Here is a 27,601-nt window from a genome sequence, read left to right on the forward strand (position 1 = left end):
AGAGAGGATGCCTGGAGGGACGTTGTCTGAGATCTTGCCTGTCAGGGGATGCCTTTATTCTACCTTTACACTTTATCCTTGGTTTGGGTGCAAATTCTGTTAGAAATAATTTTTCTGCAGATGGCTGAAGGCCATTTGATTGCATGTCCCCCTCAGTGGCAGAACATTCTAGAAGCACCAAAGGAGCTCAGATAAGGGAGTGACCTCTCGCTGCCCAGGAACACCTCTGAGAGCTCGCCTGGAGCGAAGGCAACCTAATGGAGAAGGGGCTCTGTTCACCAAGTGGTGGTGGAGCACCTGCATCCCAGCAGGAAACGAGCTGAGGCACATACTCACAGTGGTCATGAAGTTGACTCACAGTGGGTCGTTGACCTCAACGCAAAGAACGGAACCATGGGAATCTAGGTGACCTTGATTCGGCGAAGAGCCAGGAGGTACCACACCAAAAGCGCATTCCACGAAAAAGAAGTCACTAGCTGAACTTAACTGAAGTGGAAAATGCCTGCCTGTGGAAGACACTGTCGAGAGAATGAAAGGCAGGCCAGAGACTGGGAGAATCACACATCTGCAAACCTCGTATCTGATAAAGGACTCGTGTCCGAAATATGCAGAGAACTGTTAAAAGTCAGCAACAAGGAAAGCAACAACCCAGTTAAAAGTGACTAAAAGCCCTGGACAGACCTGTCACCTGGGAAGACTCACAGATGCAGAGAAGGAAGCGCAAGTTTCCTCCACGTCCTACGTCGCTGGAGCCTGTAAGTGAAAACAAGTAAGACCACCACGCAGCTGTTAGAACGGTGGACGTCCAGAAGCAACACCGAAACCCGGCACCTCCCAACGCTGGTGAGGGTGTGGGGCAGCAGGAGGCCTCCTCCGCTGCGGGTGGGTGCAAAACGGAAGAGCCCGTCTGCAGGAGAGCTCGGCAGGTTCTCCAAAATCTAAACCTAATCTTGCCATACAACCCAGCAACTGCATTCCTAGATACTCACCTGTTCAAATGGGCTGAAAACTCATGCCCACCCCAAATCTGCGCAGCGATGTTTATGGTTTATAAATGTCTGCAGATGCTTTGTTCGTAGCTTAACTCAAACTTGGATGCGCCCAGGATGTCCCTCAGTAGGTGAGTGGATGCATCCAGACAGTGGGATAGGATTTCAGAATAAAAAGGACGAAGCCATCTGTGAAGAATTGAGTTTTTCATCATTGTATAGCGTCTTTCTGGGTGTCTTATGACTGTTTTTACCTTCAAGTCTATTTTGTCCAAGTGTACCCATCCTTGCTTCCTTTCGTTTGCCTTTCTCATGGAGTACGTTTTTCCATCCCTTCATGACCAGCCTACATGTGTCCTTAAACCTAAAGTGAGTCCCTTGTGATGGCACAGATTTGGACCTTGCTTGTTATCCACTCAGCCGCTCTCTATCTTTTGCTCTGATAATTTAATCCATTTACATTAAAGTAATTGTGGCAGGGAAAGTCCTATTATCACTGTTGTTTTTAATAGTTCTCTGTCTGTCTTGTAGATAATTTATTCCTGTATTCCTTCTGGCTTCTTTCTTTTGTGCTTCATTGATTTTCTGTGGTGATATTCTTTGATTCTGCTGTGATTCAATAGGTATAAATTTCCAGTTATGCAAAATGTGTTCTATTCCGAGGCTCAGTGTGTAACATTGTGCCTACAGTTTACAACACTGCATTGTGCACCCAGATATTTGTTAAGAGAGTAGATTTCGTGATAAATGTTCTTCACATACGTGTGCTCCTCCCCCCCATCCCAATAAACCCAAAGCACAAGGAAACTTCTAGAGGAATGGATATGTCGACTACCTTGACAGTAGTGATGGTTTCACAGGTGTCTGCGTATGTGCAATCTCAGGTGTACCTCGAATATATGCGTTTATTTTGTGTATCAATTGTATCTCAATAAAGCTGTTGAAAAAAGAAGTTAATAGGAGAAGAAATGGGGGGAGGGTATTGATCAATGAATGAGTGTGTGCTTAGCATGCATGAGGTCCTTGCTTCAATCCCCAGTATCTTCATTAAGAAAAATTAATTACCCTCCCATAGTCCCCCAAAATAAGAAATGACCATTAAAAAAGAAGAAGAAATGAGCCATTGAGCCACAAAAGGACATGGGGAAATGAAAATGCACATTGCTAAGTGAAAGGAGCCAACCGGAGAAGGTTATACTGTCTGTGAGATTCCTACTGTATGGTATTTGAAGGAGCTCATCTATGGAGGCAATGAGAAGATGAGAGGCTGCCAGGAGTTTGTGTGGGAGGGGTGGGAAATGAGGAGGTGAGGTACAGGGGGTCTTAAGGCAGTGAAATTGTACTGTGTGTTGCTGAAATGGTGGACCGATGGGCAGCAGTCTGAACAGTGTACCTGATCAAGGCAGTTCCATGGACAGCAGCCTCGGGGCCGCTGGATGCAAATGACATCATGCCTTTGTCAAAACTCATAGAACTGTGCAGATAATAGTGAGCCATGGTGTTGCCTATGGGCTTCAGTTAATCATAATGTATTAAGTTGTCTCATCATTTCTGACAAGTGTAGCACACTGGAGATAGATGTTCATAATAGGTGAAACTGGGCGTACGTGTGGGGGCACTGGAAGTTATGGAACTCTGTGACTTTCTGCTCAACGTATCTGTTAGCCTAAAACTACCCTAAAAGGGCAAAGTGTGTTTAATCTAAAAATATCATTACCCCGTGCAGAGCAGCAGAAGCAGAACCATGGACAGTAGCTGAGAGAGCCTGCTAGTCCGAGTCAGGACCACGGACAGCGGCCTGGAAGGCCTTGGGCACACACATGGCTCAGTCACTGTCTGACGTGGAAAAGGCCTCATGGACAGCAAATGAGCCTCACGTAACGTAAGGTAGTTTCAGAGAAAGAACGCAGTCTGGACCAGCGTCCCAAGACCTCGTGTGTCTCGGGGCAGGAGCCATGTCCATTTTCGTAACCTGAGTCGTCTTCTTGGCCCAATGTCTTGGAGTCCTGCCCCACAGAGAAGCATGATTGATCCCCAGTGTGGTGGGTGGAATTTGAAGATGGTTCCTTAGTTTGATATGAATTTGTGTATGTACATATACTTAAGTTAAATACACTTCATTGACAACGTTACATTAGTTTCAGGTGGACAGCATACCAAATGGTGATTCAATTCTTTTAGAGACTACATTCCAGTTGAAGTTATTAGAAGCACTGACTATACTCCCTGTGCTGTGCAATAGTCCTAGTAGCCTATGTATTTTATACATAGTAGTTGGTATTTGTTAATTCCCTGTCCTTACGTAGCCCCTTCCCCCTCTCCTCTCCACGCGGGTAACCACTAATTTGATCTGTCTATCTGTGTGTCTGTTTTCCTGTTGTTATATTTATTCACTTCTATTAATGTTTAGATTCCACATACAAGTGATATCGTAGAGCATTTGCCTTTGTCTGACTTACTTCACTAAGCCTCATAGTGCAGAGAACCACCAATGTCACAAACGGCAGAAATCATTCTTCTGCACGGCTGAGCATTATTCCGTCGTGCGTATACATCGTACCACCTGTATCCATTTTCTGCCGACAGACACTTGTGTTGCTTCCGTATGCTGACTCCTGTTCATACAGTTGCTATGTACCTTGGGGTGCATGTATCTTTTCAAATTCTTGTTTTTGTTTCCTTCGGATGTATAGGCAGGAGTGGAATTGCTGGAGCATGTGATAGTTCTGTCTTTAGTTGTTTTGAGGATACTCCTTACTGTTTTCCCCCGAGGCTGCACCAATTTGCACTCCTGCTAACAGCGACAAGGGTTCCGTTTACCCCATCTCTTCACCAATATTTCTTACTTGTAGTCTTTGTGGTGACATCTCATTTTGGTTTTGATTTACATTTCCCTAATGATTAGGAATGTGAGCAGCTTTTCACATGTCTGTTTGTTTTTTTTTTAGTTCCCTCTGTGAGCCCCCCGTTTTTTTGATGTTATATTTTACTTCTTCCTGTGAACTGCTGTTTACTGCAGTCACAGTTAATTTTATGTATTTTATCTTTTAATCTTTTGCTTATTTAGTTGATGGCCCTCAGGCTTTAATTTGCCTTTTAGTGGGATTTGCCTTTGCTGTAAATTCTTGCATCTTGCAATAGCCTGTGTGTTCCCCTCCAGGAAGACCTTTGACGTGTCTCTGAGGGTTGATGAACTGCTCCAGTGTTTGCTTGCCTGGGAAGTTCTTGTCTCCCCTTCCGGTGTAAACGACAAATTTGCGGGGTGACACCTCCTCCTAGATTGTAGGTATTTTCCATTCAGCATTTGTATAGATCATGCCTCTCCCGTCTGGTCTGCAGAGTTTCTGCAGAAAAATCAACTGCTAACTTTGTGGCAGTTCCTTGTCCGTGACAGTGTTGTTCTCTTTCTGTCTTCAGAATTCTCTCTTTATCCTTAACTTTTGCCAATTTAATTGTGACGTGTCCTGGTGTGGGTCTCTGTGGGTTCTGTTTGTTTGGGACCGTGTGATTCCTACGCCTGGAAATGTCTCTCTTTCTTCATGGTTGGTGAGTTTTTGCCATAATTTCATTAAGTACATTTTCAACTTTTTTCTCTCTCTCTTCTGCTTCTGGGAGCCCGATCATGCCAATGTTAGGACAGTTGATGTAGTTCCATAGATTCCTTAAACTGCTCTCAATTTTAAAAAAGTTGTTCTTCCTTTTGTAGTTCTGACTGGGTAATTCCCATGGTTCTGTCTTCCAGGTCACGTGGGGTCTCCGGTGTCACCTAGTCCCCTGTTCGCCCCTTCCAGTGTTTTAAGTTTTAGCTATTGTACCCCTCTGGTGAGTGGTTCTCTTTTTATATTTTCCTGGTCCCTGTGAAGGTTCAAACTGTTTTCATCTGTTCTTTTCCCTAACTTGGTTAGCATTCATATTACTAACGCTCTCAAGCTGCCCTCTCCCCAGGGAAGACCTCCGGGCCCATGACGTGTCTCCCCGTCCCGGGTCCCCTCCTCGAGGCTGCGCTCCAAACCGAGTACCTCTCTTCCCTCCCTACGTGACTCCTCGTGGACCTTTCTTCAGCGCCTTGGCTGTACAGGAGTCTGTCAGCCAGTCTCCATTTTTCTCCAGGGAGACGTGGTCCACATGTAGATGTAATGTGAATGTGCTCTGTGTCCTTCTACCTCACCGTCTCCGTCTCCTTCTCTCATAACCAACCTGTACCGGCCGCCCCCACCCTCTTCCGTCTGACATAAGACGTGCTAGTGGTGATGCTACATACCTCAGCATATAAGCTGCAGGACACCCAAGACGGAGGTTATTCATCAACACGAGAAGTGAACATCAGCCGAAGATACGTAAGATGGGCAATGGGAGTTCAAGCCTTTCCTGGAGGAGGGTTGGCAATTTTATATTACATCTGAGGTAATTTCCCTGCGTTAGGTGGAGACACAAAGTGTATTGCTGCCTTTTAATCGGGAAGCTTAACGTGGTCCACGGTGGCCGACACGCAGTGGGTTGTGCTGTCCTTGTTCTACGTCAGGTTAGCTAAGGCGTGAGCAGCTTTCCTAGCGTTCCCTTCCCTTTGTGTGTCTCTAGGTTAGGGTTGTTCAGAAGAGAAGTTTACACCTGTTGGAGAGCAAACTGTAGGAGCCGTCCTTTGGCTGGGGGGCTGTGCTGCAGCCGTGCACGTTGTCACTGCCCTGCCCCCTCACGCCGTCAGCGTGGAGACGCTGCTCCCACGGTGTCTGCCGGCCTCCGCAGGGGGTCATCCCTGGGCCAGGCATGTGTGCAGCTCCATCCTGCTGCAGCCGGTTTCTTCCACAGGGAGGGACACAGGCTCCAGGTCTTCCTGAAGGCGTTCAGATGTTATTGAATGGGTTAGATTTCTCCCGCTTAAAAGGTTTTTTTATCGTGGTAAAAGAATAGGAGTTGCCCCTAAGGAAGTGTACCATGTTACACCTTTCTCTGGGTCTTGGGGACAGTGAGTACATTCATAAAGTGTAATCACGACCACCTGCGTCTCCATAACTCTCCCCGTCTTTACGTGTGAAACCCTATGCCCGTAAACAACACCCCCCGTTCTCCCCCGGCTGCAGCCACTTCTGTGTTTTGTCTTTCTGGGAATGCGGCCACTCGTAATCGCTCACACAAGTGGAATCGCACACGATTCACCGTCTTGCCCCTGGCTCACGGTACGCGTTCCGATGTCCTCCAGGTGCCCCCGTGCTGTCACACACGTCACACTGTTCCTCTTTCTTCAGGGGCAGTGCTGTTCCATTGTACGCTCAGCCCACATCATGCTCATCTGTCCATCCACGGAAGGACACTCGCGTTCCCGCCTCGTGGTAGGTATTGTCAACGGAGCTGCTGGGAAGTGGGTGTTCAAGTGCCTCTTTAAGACCTGTTGCCTGTTCGCTCGGGTTTATTGTAAGCAGTGGGATTGCTGCAAGTGTGGTAGTTGTTTCTGAAATTTCTCTGAGGGGCTTCCAAACCGTTTTGCACAACGGTAATGCCATTTTATGTCCTCACCAACAGTGCACAAGGTTTTCTTTTCTCCACATCCACGGACACCACACACGGACAGCAATGCAGGTTTTCAAAGCTCAGAGTGGCAGACGTTCCCCTTGGAGTGCGGGAGGAGGGGGCACCTGGTGGGGGCCCAGAGGCGCAGTGGGGTGGCAGCCCAGGGGGTGTGTGTGTGTGTGTGTGAGATGGGGGTGCGGGCTGGAGAGGTGTGACGCTGACAGGAGTGTGTCGGTGGTCTTGCCCGGGGCAGGGCCCCTAGGGGACAGGAGCAGCAGGAGGCTGACTTCAGGCTCACACCGGTGCTGACCCAGGGGCTCAAGGGAAGGCGTCGGCCACTTGGCTTCCAGGGGCCCAGGGGGGGTTGTGCATGGGGGACACGCTGTGGCCTGGTGTTGCCCCAGGGTCAGGACGGGGCCCTCAGGCCTGGTGGCGGGCAGCTGTTCTGGGACTGGTGCTCCTCGAGGACCCGTGGGGCCAGCCCGGTATCGACCGTCCTGGTGTCCCCATGGGAATGTGTGGCTGGAGGCAGATCCGTGGTCCAGGGGATGGAGGTGAGGGGCAGGGCCTGGGGCCGGGCAGGCCGCAGGGACCATAGGCATGTTCAGCTTGTTGGTTAGGTGTTCCGTGTGAGGGAGATTGCGAGTGGGGGAGACCCACAGGATGGTTTCCGGAGCACCCTGGAGGCAGAGGGTGCCCAGTGTCCTCACGCCTGGCAGGGTCCCTGAGGGCCGGCGATGCTCCTGGACCTGGCTGCCCGCCCCATGGCCTCACCGTCTTTGGTGCGGAGCCCACTGGAGTGAGCAATCCCTGTAGTGCATAAAATTCTCGGTATTCCTCTGACTGTCTGTCTGTCTGTCCCCCACAAGAAGCTGGAATGGCCCTTCCCAATGTCCCTGGGGTGCTGTGGCTTTACTGACAGACACTCAGTGCTGGTCCCAGCTCCCCGCCAGGAGCCTGTCCTGCTGGCCTCCCCTGGGGCCGTGGAGCCACAGACTCGGCACATTGATTTCGCCCCCTCTGCCCTGACACACTGAAAGGCTCACACAGACACTTGGACAATGTCCAGCCGCCCAGGGCCGTGTCCCGTGGATGACTGAGCTCTCCAGTAGTGCTGGCCTGGATCGCCCAGCAGAGCCAACCCTGACCTGGCGCTGGCCTCCGTTTCCTGGAGCATTTCCTGCGAAGGGCAGTCTGCTGTGGCTCCTGTGTCTGCCCTCTGGGGAGTGCTGTGTCTCCTACAACCCGGGACCTGAGACTGTTCCTTTGAGATGGAACCACCAGGAGGGACTGGAGCTCAGGTTCTGGCCTCCCGGGTGGACCGAGTCCTGACTCCGGCCCTGCCGCCTTGGCAGCCGGTGGGCACAGTGGCCCTCACGCTCCTCGACCTGGGACGTGCCGCTCCAGGACGGGAGACAATCATTTCTGTGGTTCCAACCCGACTGTGCTGCGTGTTACAGCAGCCGTGCTGACCAGGCGTCCGACACCTGGGACTTGCTGCTGACTCCGCGCCCCCAGGGAACCCCAGGGATGGTTGTGGTGGGGGGAGAGTTGGGGTCTGGGGCTGGGAGGGTGTGGAGGGCGGCCAGGCTGCGGAGGCACCAGGGGAGGGGCCGCAACACAGAGCAATTCCCAGAGAGCTATGGAATGGTAAAGGATGCTTTATTGTCTGAACAACCCAAAACATGACAAGCCAGAGTCTCCCAACAAAAAACCCAACCAAAGATAAACAGCGCAGTAAGTTCGTGGGCGCCAGACGTTTAGAAAGGATGCACAGCTTCCGAAGCCAGGCCTGGCGTGACCTCTGGCTGTAGCGCCCCCCCTCCCCCGCCACCACCCGGCAGTGGGGCCTGCCCCTCCCCATCCAAGGAGAAGACAGGAGAGGCCCAGGGGTCTCGGGCCGGGACGCCAGGCTGTCGGGCTCCCTCCTCCCGGGGCTCGCCTCTCACCACACCGCCCAGTGAGGGAGCTCCTGCTGAAGGTGTCTCAGGCTTCTGGTCACAGGACTGGCTGGCTGCGGCCACTGCCCTGCTTTGCCAGTGTCCCTCTTGCTCTGTCCAGCGAGGCTGCGTTCTGCCCGTGGGGGACGCGGTCACCAGGCCCGTCTCTGGGAAGCTGGAGTTGGGAGACCTCACCCCCTTCCTGGCAGGCCTGGCTCCTGTAGGGGCCATGGGCCCAGGCCCTTGTCAGAGCTGAGTACTCTGCTGACCGTTGGTGGCACATCCAGAAGCTTCCCTGCTGAGTGAGGTCGGCCGGGGCAGCACTGTTCCAGCAGACATCTCACACAGTGTGCCTCCTGTTTGGAACCGTCCTTGGTCATCTGGCCTGATGGTGTCCACAGAGAGCGGGCCGTGCCCACTGTCCCGGGATGCCAGCTTCCTGCTCTTCCAGAGGAACCCCAGGGTGCCCCGGGCACTCCCGGTGAGGACAGGCAGACCCCTCAGCTCAGGTTGGTGGTAGCACCTGCTGTCCACTTGGTCCCCTGAAGGTGGGCAGGGTGCAGGGTGTGGTCGGTGGTGGCCGTGAGGTCGGAGGATGGAGGTGTGGTTGAGGACGGCCGAGAGGTCAGAGCTGGCAGGGCAGCGGGCGGAGTAGTGGCTGAGCAGCTCGGAGTGATGATCGGGGTACCTCTGGGGTCTGGGGTGGTCGTGGACACCCCCAGAGGACACGCTAGGCCCCCTGCCCGATCATGTTTCTGTAGTCTGGGACGATCGTCCGCTTCAGCTCCACCACCGAGGAGAAGATCCACTTCACCTGCAGGGACGGCGGGTGTGAGCACAGCCGGGGCCCCCATGCCAGCTTCCCCCAAGGACCTGGCCTCCCAGCCCGGGGACTGCCGGCCGCGAGTGTGCTCTGGTGGGGTGGCGCGAGGACTGCGTGGGCATAGCTACGGACAGCGAGGTCCCGACAGGGACAGAGAGGGACAGTGAGAGAACAGAATGGACTGGAGAGACAGAGAAGGACAGACAGTGGACAGAAAGGACAAGAGGGGAGAGTGAGGAGACAGTGACGGGACTGTGAGGGGACAGGAAGGGGGCAGGGAGGGACATGGAGGGACAGGATGTGGACAGGGAATGGGGACTGTGCGGGCACTGTGTGGGGACAGCATGGACAGCTAGCCTGGCCCGCCCACCTTGAAGAGGGTCACTGTGGCGCTGTAGCACACGCTGAGCAGGAAGAGGGTGATGAAGATGGAGATGGTGGTCCACAGCCCGTCCAGCTCCCCGCTCTGGGCCTCGGCACAGCTCTCCTCCTCCAGGAGTGGCTCTGGACAGGGAGGGGGTGGTCAGCTGTGTGACAGGGCGGGTGGGGCACTAGTATCCCCCTGGGGGGCTGGATCAATGGTTCCCTGAGGTCAATCCCTGGGCACTGACCTCGTGTCCCCCATTCCTCCAGATTGGGCCTCAGTCTTGCCCGGACCCCTTGGGCCATATGTAAGCCTGGCCCGTGGGGGTCCCTCATCCACTCCTCTGCAGTGCGTTTCATGGGGTCCTCTGGGGAGAGGTTGCCCTGACCCCTGCCTTCCTTCCCACTGGAGGCCAGGCCTAAACGGCAGGGGTCTGCAGAGCAGGTTTGTGGTGGTTCCTAGTGCAGGGAAGGGCGGAGGCAACCTTGGGGTGTCCCTGTGTGCCCGAGGGGGTGGGGTGGTTGTGCTAGGGACCAGTGGGGTGTTGAGTCTCTGTGTGTTGAGGAGGGGACGCAGGTGTCCTGGGGAGAGGAGGGGTGGGGTTCTGAGGCGGCCAGTGTGGTCAGTGCTGCTGGGGCTTTGAGGAGTGGGGACCAAGCTGGTGTCCACAGAGGGTTCACGAGACCCGGCTCCAGGTTCTGGTCTGGCCCCGGGCGGGTACCCCGTTGAGGACCCAGTGAGGAAGGCTGGCTTGTGTGCAGTTTTGTGGTTGTGCCCTTGTGTGCATTTGCACAGGCACATGCGTGTGCGTGAGTTTGCAGTTGGACGAGGGGTGTGCAGGCTGGTGTGCTCCATGAGAGGGCTTGTTTCCTATGGGTCTGGTTGAGTGTCCCCTCGAGGGTACAGATCTGGCCCTGAGCACCTCGCCTGCGGGAGGGTGGGGCCTGATCTCCGTGTGTCCTGGGAGCAGGAGGCCTGTGCCCCCATCGCCGGTCAGGCGTGGCTCCCATGTTGACAGGGTGTCAGCACGTGGACTCTCAAGGCCCCGGGGACGGGAACTGCGGGGACAAGGACCTGCCACTGTCCCAAAGTTGGGCTTGGACAGAGGTGGGAAGAACTGTGCACTCATTTCCGTGAGGGTTCCTGCGAGGCTCTACCCGTCCGCTCTACACACTACAGCCTGAGTAGGTTCTGACCGGACGCTGGACCCTGGGGAGCTGCTGCCTCTGGGAGAGCCCCCTCTGTGGCCTCGGGCTGCTGCCTGCCTCCGTTGGCACCAAGTTTGTCCTCAGAGCCTGGCCTGCCCCCGCCTCCCGCGTGCCCGGCGAGCGCCGGAGCTCTGCTCGGAAAGAACCATGACAGGGTTGCAGGGCCCCAGGGAGCCACTGGGTGTTTTATTTCATGCTCGCCCGGGAGGTATGTACGCAGGGGTGGGGCTCAGGCGTCCACGCCGGACCCTGAGGGCCTCGAGGAGGGGGGTTCGCTGGGGTGCCGGGGTGAGGCTCATTTACCCGAAGACTGGGTGATGGATTTCTGGGTGGAGTGGTTGTGCAGGGCCTCGTGCATCACCACACAGGTGAAGGTTTCTCCCTGCTGCCACGTGTTCTTTCCCACCGAGAGCTTGCTGTAGAGGAAGTAGGTCCCGTCGTTGTCCAGCTGGGGCAGCGTGGTGGCGTAGGCGCCCTCTGACTCCGGCCGCCCGTTCCTCTGCCACTCAACGTTGATGTCAGCTGGGTAGAAGCCTATGACCAGGCAGGTTATGCTCACGGTGTCCTTGGCCAGCTCTTCCCGGTGTGGGGCCAGGGTGTACACCTGCGGCTCCCGGGTCTGCCCTGTGGGGACAGGTGTGTCTGAGTGCCCGACGGTCACTCTGAGCAGCCCCACAGGACCCTCCCGCGCCCGTTGTCCGTCCCACCTTTGGCCTTGGAGATGGTCCTCTCGATGGGGGCCGGGAGAGCTTTGTTGTTGACCTTGCATTTTAACTCCTTCCCCGTCAGCCAGTCCTGGTGCTGGATGGTCAGGACGCTGACCACGCGGTACGTGCTGTTGAACTGTTCCTCCTTTGGCTTCGTGTTGGCCGTTCGCACCTCAACGCCATCAATGTACCAGTTGAAACTGACCTCGGGGTCTTCCTGGCCCACGTCCACCACAACACATGTGACCTCGGGCCTCCCAGAAATGGAGAGGACGTCCTTGGGTTTCGGGGGGAAGATGAAGACAGAGGGCCCTCCCAGGAGCTCAGGGGCTGGCAGGGAAGACAGGGTGGGCAGTTAGCACCTGGGCCAGCCTTCTCCAGGACACATGTATTCCCAGCACGCCAGGGCTGTGGCCACCTCCTTGTTAAAAGGGAGTGGCTTGTCTTACTCACCTGGACATTTGGGACACGTGCATTCTGGTTCAGGTTTTGGTTGTGGTTTTGGTTGTGGTTGTGGTTGTGGTTGTGGTTTTGGTTGTGGTTGGGGTATCTTGGGTTCTGCAAAGAAAGCAGACAGGAGGTTTATGGGTGAGGGCAACAGGTCTGTTGGGGCGGGCATATGTCAGGGATAGATTTTGGCAGGTCCAGCACGAGCTATGTGCGGTAGAGGTGTGCATCCTGTGCCCACCTTGGACCTGATAGAAACACCCAGAGGACCCCTCCCATTGCCTGGGAGGCCTTCAGGCGAGGAGACTGCTCCTCCTCTGATACTCTGGGCAGAGGTTGCCATCCTGCCATGTGGTTCGAGCCGGGCGGAGGGCTGACCTCGGTCCTGTCTGGGAGTGGACGCCCGCCCTGAGGCCTGTCTACTTATCCACACTCTTGTCCACCTTGGTGCTGCTGGCTGGGTGGGCTACGTTGGAGATGAAGGTCTTTCCGGTCGAGGTGCTGGTGGGCAGAGTCACTAAGCTGCTGAGTGAGTAGAGCCCCAAGGACATGAGAACAGATGGGAAGGTGTGGATGCCGCTGGACACAGCGCCTGAATTCCAGGTCACCGTCACCGGCTCAGGGATGTAGCCCCAGACCAGGCAGCCGAAGGCCACCGTGGAGCCAGGCGTATCCCCGGATCTAGCAGTCAGAGGATAGACCGATGGGGCCTTGGTGGAGGCTGCAAGAAAGCAGGCTGTGTGACCACCAGGGCTTCACCTCTGAGAGGGTCCAGGCAGGGTGTTACGAGCCCAGGTCTGGGCACCCCTGATCCCAGCGCCCATGTGCTTCCAGAATGTCTGCAAAGCAGCTGGCCGGCAGGGCCCTCACCACCCAGGGCCTCGTGCCTCTGCAGCTGTGGGTCAGCGCTGGGTGATCACCTGGGTGACAGCCCCCTAGGTCCCTGACCTCCTGCAAGTGCCTGGCCTGACTGAGCCCTGTGTCTGAGTCCTGACCAGTGCTGCCTGCTCCCGGCCAGCGTCTGCTGGTCCCCTGAGCTCACCGTCCTGTTGCCACTGCCCGGCCCTGCCCTGGGTGAGCGGGCCTCTCCTTGGCGTGGTGGGCCTCCACCACCCAGAAGCCTGCTCGTGGCCCCTTGCCTGGCCTGCTGTTTGCCCTCCGCGCCCGTGTCTTCTGGGTCAGCTCTGCAGCCAGAGCACCTGGGCCCTGGCCCCTGGTCCCCTGGCCCCTGGCCCCTGGCCCCCTGGCCCCTGGCCCTGCAGGCCTCCTCCTTGGCCCCTCCCCTTTCATCCCTGTCGCCTCAGCCAGGCTGCCGAGTCTGTGCCTCGGGGAGCTCCTGTCCCTCTTCTGGTCCTCCAGCTGGAGCCCCTCAGCTCACTTCTCCCTCCCACCTGGGCCCCTGATGCCACCCTAGCTTGTGGCTCCCAGGTCCCTGTCCTCTGACCTCAGCCCCCTGCTCACTGGCAGCCTCTGAGACCCTTGTCCCAGGAGACACTGGCCAGGAGCAGCCCTGGCCCCTCTGACCATCCCCACAGCCGTCAACCTGGCTCAGCCTCTCGTGTGGCTGTACCTTAGGTCCGGGCTTTAATCCGCTAGCTACAGGGGAGCCCCGCTGTTGTGTGGACCCTTTGCTCATTCTCACAATTACAACTGGCTTCCTGGACCTCTGTAAGCTGCCTCCTGCCCTCCCATCCCCCTGTTCAGCAATACAAGCTCTACCAGCTCCTTGGAGTTCCTCAGGGCAGTCCTGTACCTGCCTGCCCCCAGCCTACAGGTCATAGCTCTGATTTCTCCCTGGAGCCCCTGGGGCTGCTCCCTGCCCTCCCAGCCGTCTGCTCCCCTCAGAAGCTCAACCTGCTCCCTGGAGTCCCTGGGGCTGCTCCTTGCCTTCCCTGCCCTCTGCTACCTTCAGAAGCTCAACCTGCTCCCTGGAACCCATGGGGCTGCCCTCTGCCCTCACAGCCCTCTGCTCACCCATGTAAGTCCCACCTGCTCCCAGGAGCCCCTCGGGCTGCCCCCTACCCTCACTGCCCTCTGCTACCTTCACAAGCTCAACCTGCTCCCTGGAACCTCTGGGGCTGCCCCCTGCCCTCCCTGCCTTCTGCTCCCCTGCAGAAGCTCAACCTGCTCCCTAGAGCACCTGGGGATGCTCTCTGCTCTCCCAAACCTCTGCTCACCTACAGAAGCTCAACCTGCTCCCTGGAGCCCCTGGGGATGCGCCCTGCCCTCCCAGCCCTCTGCTGTCCCGAACAAGCTCAACCTGCTCCCTGGAGCCCCTCAGGGCTGCCCCCTGCCCTCGCAGCCCTCTGCTCACCTGCACAAGCTCAACCTCCTCCCTGGAGCCCCTCAGGGCTGCTCCCTGCCCTCCCAGCCGTCTGCTCCCCTGCAGAAGCTCAACCTGCTCCGTGGAGCCCTTCAGGTTGTCCCCTGCCCTTCAAGCCCGCCGGTCACCTGCACAAGCTCAACCTGCTCCGTGGAGTCCCTGGGGCTGCCCCTTGTCCTCCCAGCCTTCTGGTCCCCTGCAGAAGCTCAACCTGCTCCCTGGAACCTCTGGGGCTGCCCCCTGATCTCCCAGCCCTCTGCTCCCCTGCACAAGCTCAACCTGCTCCCTGGAACCTCTGGGGCTGCCCCCTGCCCTCCCTGCCTTCTGCTCCCCTGCAGAAGCTCAACCTGCTCCCTAGAGCCCCTGGGGATGCTCTCTGCTCTCCCAAACCTCTGCTCACCTACAGAAGCTCAACCTGCTCCCTGGAGCCCCTGGGGATGCGCCCTGCCCTCCCAGCCCTCTGCTGTCCCGAACAAGCTCAACCTGCTCCCTGGAGCCCCTCAGGGCTGCCCCCTGCCCTCGCAGCCCTCTGCTCACCTGCACAAGCTCAACCTCCTCCCTGGAGCCCCTCAGGGCTGCTCCCTGCCCTCCCAGCCGTCTGCTCCCCTGCAGAAGCTCAACCTGCTCCGTGGAGCCCTTCAGGTTGTCCCCTGCCCTTCAAGCCCGCCGGTCACCTGCACAAGCTCAACCTGCTCCGTGGAGTCCCTGGGGCTGCCCCTTGTCCTCCCAGCCTTCTGGTCCCCTGCAGAAGCTCAACCTGCTCCCTGGAACCTCTGGGGCTGCCCCCTGATCTCCCAGCCCTCTGCTCCCCTGCACAAGCTCAACCTGCTCCCTGGAACCTCTGGGGCTGCCCCCTGCCCTCCCTGCCTTCTGCTCCCCTGCAGAAGCTCAACCTGCTCCCTAGAGCCCCTGGGGATGCTCTCTGCTCTCCCAAACCTCTGCTCACCTACAGAAGCTCAACCTGCTCCCTGGAGCCCCTGGGGATGCGCCCTGCCCTCCCAGCCCTCTGCTGTCCCGAACAAGCTCAACCTGCTCCCTGGAGCCCCTCAGGGCTGCCCCCTGCCCTCGCAGCCCTCTGCTCACCTGCACAAGCTCAACCTCCTCCCTGGAGCCCCTCAGGGCTGCTCCCTGCCCTCCCAGCCGTCTGCTCCCCTGCAGAAGCTCAACCTGCTCCGTGGAGCCCTTCAGGTTGTCCCCTGCCCTTCAAGCCCGCCGGTCACCTGCACAAGCTCAACCTGCTCCGTGGAGTCCCTGGGGCTGCCCCTTGTCCTCCCAGCCTTCTGGTCCCCTGCAGAAGCTCAACCTGCTCCCTGGAACCTCTGGGGCTGCCCCCTGATCTCCCAGCCCTCTGCTCCCCTGCACAAGCTCAACCTGCTCCCTGGAACCTCTGGGGCTGCCCCCTGCCCTCCCTGCCTTCTGCTCCCCTGCAGAAGCTCAACCTGCTCCCTAGAGCCCCTGGGGATGCTCTCTGCTCTCCCAAACCTCTGCTCACCTACAGAAGCTCAACCTGCTCCCTGGAGCCCCTGGGGATGCGCCCTGCCCTCCCAGCCCTCTGCTGTCCCGAACAAGCTCAACCTGCTCCCTGGAGCCCCTCAGGGCTGCCCCCTGCCCTCGCAGCCCTCTGCTCACCTGCACAAGCTCAACCTCCTCCCTGGAGCCCCTCAGGGCTGCTCCCTGCCCTCCCAGCCGTCTGCTCCCCTGCAGAAGCTCAACCTGCTCCCAGGAGCCCCTTGGGGCTGCCCCCTGCCCTCGCAGCCCTCTGCTCACCTGCACAAGCTCAACCTGCTCCGTGGAGCCCTTCAGGTTGTCCTCTGCCCTTCAAGCCCGCCGGTCACCTGCACAAGCTCAACCAGCTCCCTTGAACCCCTGAGGCTGTCCCCCTGCCCTCCTGCCCTTCAGTGGCCTCTCACTTGCACAAGCTCCAAATTCTCTTGAACTCCAAGTTAGCTTCTTGCCCCCATCCACTCCCAGGCTTCTGCTCATGTGCACGAGCTCCATGTATTTTAGAGCGCCTGGGGCTGCCCTCCTTGACTTCCAGGTGTTCTGACACCTCTTACTTTCAACCTCCCTGACCTTTGTCCCTGGTGCTGGCCCTTGGCAGCCTCTGATCTTCTGGGACAACGCAGAGCCCTCAGCGTAGTTCCACTCCACTCCCTGACCCCTGTGTTATCCCCAGGGCTGGCTTTTCTCCCTGGAGTCCCACCCTCGTGCCCTCCCAGCAGGGCTGGCTTTCTCCCTGGAGTCCCACCCTGGTGCCCTCCCAGCAGGGATGGCTTTCTACCTGGAGTCCCACCCTGGTGCCCTCCCAGCAGGGATGGCTTTCTCCCTGGAGTCCCACCCTGGTGCCCTCCCAGCAGGGATGGCTTTCTCCCTGGAGTCCCACCCTGGTGCCCTCCCAGCAGGGATGGCTTTCTCCCTGGAGTCCCACCCTGGTGCCCTCCCAGCAGGGCTGGCTTTCTACCTGGAGTCCCACCCTGGGCCCCTCCCAGCAGGGCTCCTCGTCCTTGGGGTACCTTCACCCTCTTTTGTGTCCCCAGTGTCCCCAGAAGTCTCCCCTGGTCCCTGGACCTTCCAGGTGGTGGGACGGTTGCCTGTGCCCACCAGCTCCCAGCCTTCTACTCAGCTGCTCCTGGAGCCTTGTGCGGTCCCTGAGGTGGGGCCTCCCCTCCAATGCCCCCCTGCGCTCCCTCTGCCCCTGCTCCTCTTGGGCTGCACTCACCGAAGGTGGAAGCCATGGAGGTGGCTCCCCTGCAGCCTGGGTCTCCGTGCTGCCGCCACCCCTTCCCTCCTCTGGCCCCAGGCACCTGCGCTCCTCCAGGCTGATCTCTGTGCCTGCAGCCCCAGTTCCTAGGATTTCTTGGCTGGATTCCCGTAGATGTGAGCTGACTGCCCGCAACCCTGCGAACACTAAGAACAGGACTGAAACCGGTGGCACTGCCTGCTTCCTGAAGTTCCCTTTTCTCTGGGTGGTTTCTGTCTCAGATCACCTGGGGGAGTCCAGACACAGCAGAGGCGTCTCACATGGGTGCCCGGGGGTGGGGCGAGTGGTGTCCTGGGACCTTGGGCTGAGAGTGGGAGTCTCGGCGGTCACCTGTTCCCTACCTCCCACAGGGGTGCTGCCCGCTTGGCTGGCTGTTGCCTGGGGTACCCGGCCTCCGCCCTGAGCCCCCGGTCCTCCCAGGGCCAGTGGTCACCTCTCTCTTCTCTGGTGAGTGCGGTGGGCACAGGCCGCAGCCTAACCCCAGCTTTGTCCTGTCCGCCTGCCAGCACGGCCTCTTGGGTGGGCGGCTGTCTTCCTCTGGGTCCAAGCCTCTTCTCTCCCTCCATCCGTGGCTCCATCCCTGTCCCCCATCTCTGACCGCAGGGCGGTGTAACACGCAAGGTCAGAGGGAAGCTGTTTCCCCAACAGCAGCTGTCTTCTGTGCTGCAGAGTTCACGGTGGTCTCTGGGGCTGGAAGAAGGCTGTCTGGCTGAGCAATAGCGCGCAGGCCCTCCACCGCTGCATGTGCCCCAGGAGTGGGGTGGGGACCTTCAGCTTCTGCTGGCTGGGAGTGCCGCAGCTCACTCCAAGCCCCGTGCGCACCCCTGGGCTGTTCTGTGCCTGCAGCATCAGGGGCCCTGGGGGACAACGCAGTGCCCACTTCAGAAGAGCCACGGGTGGGGAAGGGGGCTTCCCGGGCACGTGTCCTACAAGGGCTGGGTGGGCGACATGCGTGCTGCGCCCCTTCCGGCCTGCACAGAGCGGAGTCCAGCCCAGGTGCTCTGCTGGGCCCCACAGGACCGCCCGCCACCCCTGCTCTGCTCGCTTCCTCCGGGGATCACCGCCCCTGCTCAGACCCGCTCCGCCACCTTCACCTTCGTCTCCGCTTGTGTCTAGGTCCCAAGATGCATTTGGGGCTGCTTTTTAACAGCGACTGCGAGCCACTGTCATGAGACCTTGTGTCTCCTAAGTTGCTGAAAATGCTTTAACAGGATAAGGAGAGCCTGATTATTCCGAGCTGGTGCAGCCAGGGCGTCCACACCCAGCACCGGGCTTGGCAGAGCCTCCAGGCAGGCAGGGACGCGGGAGAGCTTTGCGGTTTTATTACGTGTATGTACTGTTCAGCGTTACTGTACACAGACACACGTGTGTGACATGTGTTTCTAATACATGTATGCATAGCGTATAATAAATAGTATGTTAATCTATTAAAATATTTTCTGTGTATAGAAAGGTTCTTTAGAGAAAAAGGGCGAGCTCCGGGGTGCGTGATGAGGCGGTCGGCTGGGGAAGCTGGACCAGGGACGAGATGCAGGCGCCCCTGTGATGGCTGGGGGCACGTCCGGCTTTCTCATGTGGGTCCTAAGCCGGACGCAGGGACAAAATGATGGACGCTGTCGGTTATTGGTCATGCCCCTGCCGGGCATGGGGGTGCTGTTACAGGTTGTTCGGCTTCTTGGACTTTCACTGGAGGTAGAGGTCTCACTTCCTGCAGGTCTGCCGTGTGGGGAGCAGGCGGCTTCCTGGGCTGGTTGCTGTAGATGGTCTCCTGTGCATCCTGGTCCTCCCAGCTAAGATCTCCCGTGCCTTGTGGTCCTCCCAGCTCAGATCCCCATTTCATTCTGCACTCCTGCCTCAACACAGATCTCTAGTGCCTCCTGGCACTCCCAGTACCGGCTGGACAGGGATCAGATGGAGGTAGCTAGAGGTGGAAGCTGCCTGGCTGTCTTCCTGCAGGGCTGATGGACACCTCCCTGTGCACGTTCCCTCCTCTTTGCCAGGGCTCTCACCGTAGGAAGTCTCAGACTTGGCTTGCCCCTTGTCAGGTCGGGGAGAGGCTTGCTCTTGTAGAAGAGGGGGCCAGTTCCCCCTTCCACCTCAGGTTTCTGAAAAAAGCATCTCCCAGAGTGATTAGAAGATAGGAACAGAGGGTGCCCTGGATGAGTACGGGGGCAGGGGGTTAACACTGGGTGTATAGACCCGAACTAAAGGACTTGAGTTGTAGGCAAGGGTGAAGGCAAAGAGAGGGACTTTGTGTCTCTGGTCAGTGTAGCGGGGAAGGTAGGTACGTGGGTTAATGGGAGAGGGAGTGAGGCAGGCTCGCAGGGCAGGCGCTGACAGGTGCTGATAAGGGTCTGCTGTGTCCTCAGGTATCGCCCTGCTTTGCCTTGTAAAAGGCAGGAGGCGGAGAGATTGCCTTGTGTCTGCTTTTTTAATTGCCTGCAGCTCAAAACGACCCTTGCGTCCATGTTGTATGGATTAGACGGACCGTGTGGAGGTGTGCAGGGCTCGGGTCCCCACGCTCAGCTCATGCCTGTGTCAGCAGGCGGCTCCCCCAGCACTGCCTTCTCCAGCGGTCTCCTTGGAGGTATCCGTCTGAACCGTGTAGGCGGGAGGGCAGCTCCTGGGGCTCCTGCTGGGCCACACCCCTGACTTCTCAGCTCCCTGAGCCTGCATCTTTTAATCAGAAAGCCCCCTCCCCGTGCCCCGTCCAAGCAGAGTTTTATGACTGGGGCGCCATCAGTAACACTCAAGCCTGCCCCTCCAGGCCCATCACATGGAGTGTGACGGAGGCAGAGTAGGGATTGGTGTCTTGACTCCTGCTGCACCCTACCTCCCACGGCAGAGACCAGCCTGGGCTGAGACCCACCAGGACGGCAGGCAGGCTGCTTGGCGGGTGGCGATGGCAGCATGGCGGGTGCGCCCTGTGCTGGAGCAGGGAGAGGAGCTGAGTCTGTGTTTGGAGGATGGAGCTGTTGACCAGTGTGGGGAGGCTGTGAGTTTCCAGGAGGAGGAAATGCAGGACGGCCCCTGGGCGAGAGCCGCAGACGGAGTTAGCCAACGTGGGGCCAAGGCGCTGGCTGGGCCTTGCTCCCGCCGTTCCCTGGGTGCTGACGCTGTTATCCCAGTGGCTGGCGGCTGATGGGCACGGGAGCCCGCAGCTCCCCTTGGAGGAAGGTGTGGGGAGCGAGAGGGGTCCAGAGGAGTCAGGGAGCAATGGAAGGCTGCGGCCCCGGGAGAGGATTTGTGCTAAACCACTCCCGGGGGCTCACAGGTTTCTCTGCCGCTGAGGTCTGCTGCGTGGGTGGGACAGGGGGGAAGGGGGCAGGGCACCGCCATTAAAGGAATGACACAGCAATTAGCACGGAGACGGTGGGAGACTCAACCCCCAATAGATCTTGAGGCCCAAGATGGTGGAAGAGTTGACTTCCAGTTGGCCTTGAGCTTCATTATCGGCTCGTTGTAACATACCAGCCTGGTGAATGGCGTGCCCACAGGGGCCAGGACAGTTCTGAGGCTGGCCATAAGGCTAACAAGTGGGTGGTGGCCCACGTCCTGGGACCCCCTGCCCCTTCCCCAAGGCGGCTGGAACGATCCCCCCACTAGTTAGCATGCGACGCTACTGAGCCCATGGGAACCAGCGCCCCCGCTCCGCGTGGCCGCTCTCCCTGCTGAGCGAGACGCCCGCGCTCTGTCTGCGGAGTGTGCCTCTGTCTGAGTAACCTACTCTTCCTGACCCACGGCTTGCTCTTGAGTTCTGCCCCGTGTGAAGCCAAGGACCCTCACTTATGGGGTGCCTCCCGGGGACTCACCTGGGACTGGGGGCACAGCCACCTTCTTGAGCCCCAGTCTCCTGTGTCCCGGGGGCTTCTTCCAGGGCCCACCTGCTCCAAGGCTGTCCCTTGGCTGAGGCTCCAGCTCAGCTGACAAGCTGCCGTCAGGTGTGCGTCCCCCAGCCCCTCACTGAGAAGCGCAGCAGCCAGAGACGAGGGCGTGGAGAGGGTCGGAGAGGGCCGGGACGTGGCTCTGGAACGCGCTGGCTGGCCTGGGCCGCCTCCCTCTGCTCCGTGTGGTGAACTTGGTGCCACAGATCCTGACGGGGGAAGCTCACCCACACGGCCAGGCGAAGCGCAAGGACCCTGGGCAGCACCATATTTTTTCTTACAGGAAGCCAGCGTTTTGTCTCCGAAGGTGGAGAACGGCTCATGCTCCTCACAGCAGGACCGCACGAAGGTGCCTTTCTGAGCAGCTCGAGTGCTGGGCAGCCAGTGAGCAAGCCGAGTGGGGCCGCCCGCGGGAGGGATCCACTCTGCTTTCCAGCAGGTTTGTGACACTTGCTGCCGTTCTAATCCAGGATGCTGTTCCTTCTACGAGGCTCAATCACTTGATGTACCGTTTAGGAGGAAATGCGCTGCGTTGTGAACAGACCCAGTGCGTGTAACTGGACGTTCCCACGTTGTACGTGTGGAAGCACGTGCTTTAGACTTAACTAAGCATCGATGCTGGGCCCTTGAGCTGGCTTTCCAGTGCAGTTTAGACCCCCTCTTCAGGAACGCTGCTGAGTGCCGTGGACCTGCCCTCCCATCCTCTCTGGAGTCAGTCGGCTCCTGTGGGTTGGAAGAAGACTGCGTTGTGCCCCAGGGTGTGTTAGTCTCCAGGGGAACGGAATCCGTAGGATGTACCCCTACCTCTGTGTATACGGTCTGTATCTGTATCTAGAAAGAGATTTGTCGTAAAGAAGTGACTGGCACAATGACGGTGGCTGGAGTCCATGATCTGCCGGGGCGCAGGCAGCTGACGTGGAGAGTTCAGGTCCAAAGGCCGTCTGCTGTCTTCCTGAGAGAGGATGCCTGGAGGGACGTTGTCTGAGATCTTGCCTGTCAGGGGATGCCTTTATTCTACCTTTACACTTTATCCTTGGTTTGGGTGCAAATTCTGTTAGAAATAATTTTTCTGCAGATGGCTGAAGGCCATTTGATTGCATGTCCCCCTCAGTGGCAGAACATTCTAGAAGCACCAAAGGAGCTCAGATAAGGGAGTGACCTCTCGCTGCCCAGGAACACCTCTGAGAGCTCGCCTGGAGCGAAGGCAACCTAATGGAGAAGGGGCTCTGTTCACCAAGTGGTGGTGGAGCACCTGCATCCCAGCAGGAAACGAGCTGAGGCACATACTCACAGTGGTCATGAAGTTGACTCACAGTGGGTCGTTGACCTCAACGCAAAGAACGGAACCATGGGAATCTAGGTGACCTTGATTCGGCGAAGAGCCAGGAGGTACCACACCAAAAGCGCATTCCACGAAAAAGAAGTCACTAGCTGAACTTAACTGAAGTGGAAAATGCCTGCCTGTGGAAGACACTGTCGAGAGAATGAAAGGCAGGCCAGAGACTGGGAGAATCACACATCTGCAAACCTCGTATCTGATAAAGGACTCGTGTCCGAAATATGCAGAGAACTGTTAAAAGTCAGCAACAAGGAAAGCAACAACCCAGTTAAAAGTGACTAAAAGCCCTGGACAGACCTGTCACCTGGGAAGACTCACAGATGCAGAGAAGGAAGCGCAAGTTTCCTCCACGTCCTACGTCGCTGGAGCCTGTAAGTGAAAACAAGTAAGACCACCACGCAGCTGTTAGAACGGTGGACGTCCAGAAGCAACACCGAAACCCGGCACCTCCCAACGCTGGTGAGGGTGTGGGGCAGCAGGAGGCCTCCTCCGCTGCGGGTGGGTGCAAAACGGAAGAGCCCGTCTGCAGGAGAGCTCGGCAGGTTCTCCAAAATCTAAACCTAATCTTGCCATACAACCCAGCAACTGCATTCCTAGATACTCACCTGTTCAAATGGGCTGAAAACTCATGCCCACCCCAAATCTGCGCAGCGATGTTTATGGTTTATAAATGTCTGCAGATGCTTTGTTCGTAGCTTAACTCAAACTTGGATGCGCCCAGGATGTCCCTCAGTAGGTGAGTGGATGCATCCAGACAGTGGGATAGGATTTCAGAATAAAAAGGACGAAGCCATCTGTGAAGAATTGAGTTTTTCATCATTGTATAGCGTCTTTCTGGGTGTCTTATGACTGTTTTTACCTTCAAGTCTATTTTGTCCAAGTGTACCCATCCTTGCTTCCTTTCGTTTGCCTTTCTCATGGAGTACGTTTTTCCATCCCTTCATGACCAGCCTACATGTGTCCTTAAACCTAAAGTGAGTCCCTTGTGATGGCACAGATTTGGACCTTGCTTGTTATCCACTCAGCCGCTCTCTATCTTTTGCTCTGATAATTTAATCCATTTACATTAAAGTAATTGTGGCAGGGAAAGTCCTATTATCACTTTTGTTTTTAATAGTTCTCTGTCTGTCTTGTAGATAATTTGTTCCTCTATTCCTTCTGGCTTCTTTCTTTTGTGCTTCATTGATTTTCTGTGGTGATATTCTTTGATTCTGCTGTGATTCAATAGGTATAAATTTCCAGTTATGCAAAATGTGTTCTATTCCGAGGCTCAGTGTGTAACATTGTGCCTACAGTTTACAACACTGCATTGTGCACCCAGATATTTGTTAAGAGAGTAGATTTCGTGATAAATGTTCTTCACATACGTGTGCTCCTCCCCCCATCCCAATAGACCCAAAGCACAAGGAAACTTCTAGAGGAATGGATATATCGACTACCTTGACAGTAGTGATGGTTTCACAGGTGTCTGCGTATGTGCAAACTCAGGTGTACCTCGAATATATGCGTTTATTTTGTGTATCAATTTTATCTCAATAAAGCTGTTGAAAAAAGAAGTTAATAGGAGAAGAAATGGGGGGACGATATCGATCAATGATAGAGCGTGTGCTTAGCATGCATGAGGTCCTTGCTTCAATCCCCAGTATCTCCATTAAGAAAAATTAATTACCCTCCCATAGTCCCCCAAAGTAAGAAATGACCATTAAAAAAGAAGAAGAAATGAGCCATTGAGCCACAAAAGGACATGAGGAAATGAAAATGCACATTGCTAAGTGAGAGGAGCCAACAGGAGAAGGTTATATTCTCTGTGAGATTCCTACTGCACGGTATTTGAAGGAGCTCATCTATAGGCAATGAGATGAGTAGCTGCCAGGAGTTTGTGTAGGAGGGGTGGGAAATGAGGAGGTGAGGTACAGGGGGTCTTAAGGCAGTGAAATTGTACTGTGTGTTGCTGAAATGGTGGACCGATGTGCAGCAGTCTGAACAGTGTTCCTGATCAAGGCAGTTCCATGGACAGCAGCCCCGGGGCTTCTGGATGCAAATGACACCATGCATTTGTCAAAACTCATAGAACTGTGCAGATGATAGTGAGCCATGGTGTTGCCTATGGACTTCAGTTAATCATAATGTATTAAGTTGGCTCATCATTTCTGACAAATATAGCACACTGGAGCAAGATATTCATAATAGGTGAAACTGGGCGTACGTGTGGGGCACTGGAATTTATGGAACTCTGTGACTTTCTGCTCAACGTATCTGTTAGCCTAAAACTACCCTAAAAGGGCAAAGTCTGTTTAATCTAATAATATCATTACCCCGGGCAGAGCAGCAGAAGCACAACCATGGACAGTAGCTGAGAGAGCCTGCTAGTCCGAGTCAGGACCACGGACAGCGGCCTGGAAGGCCTTGGGCACACACATGGCTCAGTCATTGTCTGACGTGGAAAAGGCCTCATGGACAGCAAATGAGCCTCACGTAACGTAAGGTAGTTTCAGAGAAAGAACGCAGTCTGGACCAGCGTCCCAGGACCTCGTGTGTCTCGGGGCAGGAGCCATGTCCATTTTCGTAACCTGAGTCGTCTTCTTGGCCCAATGTCTTGGAGTCCCGCCCCACAGAGAAGCATGATTGATCCCCAGTGTGGTGGGTGGAATTTGAAGATGGTTCCTTATTTTGATATGAATTTGTGTATATAAATATATTTAAGTTAAATACACTTTATTGACAAAGTTACCCTAGTTTCAGGTGGACAACATACCAAATGGTGATTCAATACTTTTAGAGACTACATTCCAGTTGAAGTTATTAGAAGCATGATATACTCCCTGTGCTGTACAATACATCTGGGTAGGCTGTGTTTTTTTTTTTTTAATACATTGTAGTTTTGTTCCTTATATCCCTGTACTTATGTTGCCCTTTCCCCCTCCCTTCTGTGCACTGGTAACAACTAATATGATCTGTCTATCTGTGTGTCTGTTTCTCTCTTGTTATATTTATCTCTCCTTCAATTCTAAGTGATAATTTTGTTGGGTAGTTTCTCCTAGTTTGTAGACTTTTTCCATTCAGCATTTGAAATTTAGCATGAGTCTGTCGTCCGGACTGCAGGGTTGTTACAGAAAAATCAACTGATTACTTTGTGTTGGTTCATTGTATGTGACTCTTTGATGTTCTGTTTTTGTTTTCAAAATTCTCTCTTTATCTTTAACTTTTGCCAGTTTAATTGTGTTATGTGTTGTTGTGGGTCTCTTTGGGTTCTTGTTGTTTGGGAATCTGTATGCTTCCTCTACCTGGGAATCTCATGCTTTCTTCATGTTTGGGAAGTTTTCTGCCATAAATTTATGAAGTACACATCAACTTTTTTTCTATCTCTCTTCTCCTTCTGGGACCCCTACCATGCCCGTGTTAGTACAGTTGATGTAGTTCCATAGATCCCTTAAACTGCTCTCATTTAAAAAATTTGTTTTTCTTTTTGTAGTTCTGACTGGGTAATTTCCATTATTCTACCTTCCAGATCACATATGGGATCTTCAGTATCACCTAATCTGCTGTTAGTTCCTTCTAGTGTTTTAAATTTCAGTTATTGTATTCTTCAGGTGAGTGATTATCTTTTTATATTTTCTAGTTCCTTGTAGAAACCATCACTGTGTTCATGTATTTTTTTCCCTAATTTAGTTAGCACTCATATTACTAATTCTTTCAAGCTGCCCATTCCTCAGGGAGGGCCTTCAAGCCCATGATATCTCTCCCTGTCCTGTGTCTGCTCCTACAGATGAGGTTCCAACCTGACTACTCCATCTCCCTTCCTAAATGACTTATTGTGGACCTTTGTTTAGATTCTTGGCCTGTCTTTCTGCTAATCTCCAGTTTCTTTTCAGTGAAAGTTGCTCCACACCTAGATGTAATTTGAATGTGTTCCTTGTGGGTGGTGGGCTCCATGTCCTGCTACTCCACCATCTCCATCTCCTCCTGCATACTTTTCTTTTATTTCCCCTCATCCTCATTCCCCTACCATCTGACATAAGATGTATTAGTGGTGATGTTTCATATCTCAGGTATAAGCTGTAGGATATCCAAAGTTGAGTGTTATTCATCCACACAAGAAGTGAACATCAGCCAAAGATATTTCATGTGATATATTAGACTTCAATCTTCTTTTTTGGAGGAGGAATTGGCATGTTTTAAGTTTTAGGTGGAATAATTTCACTGTAGTAGGTGGAAAACAAACAATATTGCTGTTTAAAAAGAATTGGAAGCTACAAGTGGTCCAAAGTGGCTGACAAGGAGTGGATTGTGGTATTTTTTTTCTATGCCGAGTTAGCTAAGCTTTAACCAGATTTCTTAGCCTTCTTGTGTATCTCCCTAGATTAGGGTTGATCATAAGAGAAGTCTTCAGTTTTTGGAGAGCAAACTGAAGGAACAGTCCATATGCTTGGAAGGCTGGTACAGAGCCTCAGGTCCTGCTACAGGCTGTGAATGTTGTCACTGACCTGCATAGTTGTGCTGTCAGTGTGGAGAAGCTGCTCCTCCAGCTCCTGCTGACCCCCTCAGGTGGTCCAGTCCTGGTCCAGGCAGGTGTGCAGTTCCATCCTGATGTCACCAGTTTCTTCCACATGGAGGGACACAGGCTCTAGATCTTTCTGAAGGGTTTCAGTTTTCTTTATGGGTCAGTTTTCTCTTACTTTCTCCTGCTTAAAATTTGTTTTTTATTGCCATAAATTGCACATAACAAAATTACCAAGGTTTAATTAAATCTTTCTAAGTGTTCAGTTCAAGGATATTAAATACATTCATAAAGTGAAATCATGACCACCTATGTTTCCATAACTCTTTTCATCTTGTAAAACTGAAACTCTATACCCTTAAACAATAATCCCCTATTCTCACCCTGGTGCAACCATTATTCTATTTTCTGTGTCCTTGGATTAAGTGACTCTAAGTACCTCATATAAGAGGAATCGTACAGTATTTACCTTCTTGCAACTGGCTTATTTTACTTAGTAGAATGTCTTCAAGTTTCATCCATGTTGTTACATATATCATAATTTACTTGTTTTTAAAGAGGGAGTAATTTTCCATTGTACATATAGACCACATTTTCCTCATCCATTCATCTGTTGATGGATGTTTAAGTTGCTTGCTCATTTCAGGTATTGTGAATAATATTGTTGTGAACATGGGTATTTAGGTGTCTCTTCAAGACCCAGCTTTGCATTTTTTTGGGTATATACCCAGAACTGAAATTGGTGGAAGTATGGTAGTTTTTTAAAAATATTTTTTGAGGAAATTCCAAACTGTTTTCCTCATTGGCTATGCC

At 54.9% G+C, this 27,601-nt stretch overlaps 1 protein-coding gene across 1 annotated transcript in view; it reads left to right on the forward strand.

Moving 5' to 3' along the window:
• The window catches only part of LOC135321365 (uncharacterized), a 95,409-nt gene that overhangs the window by 46,696 nt on the left and 21,112 nt on the right, over positions 1-27,601 (forward strand). Inside the window, exon 7 of the mRNA XM_064486362.1 lies at positions 6,233-6,316. Within this exon, the coding sequence (XP_064342432.1) occupies positions 6,233-6,316 (84 nt within the window). The remainder of the gene's footprint in view (positions 1-6,232; positions 6,317-27,601) is intronic.

This window comes from Camelus dromedarius, chromosome 5, assembly GCF_036321535.1.
Source record: "Camelus dromedarius isolate mCamDro1 chromosome 5, mCamDro1.pat, whole genome shotgun sequence".
In the NCBI taxonomy this organism is placed as follows: Eukaryota; Metazoa; Chordata; class Mammalia; order Artiodactyla; family Camelidae; genus Camelus; species Camelus dromedarius.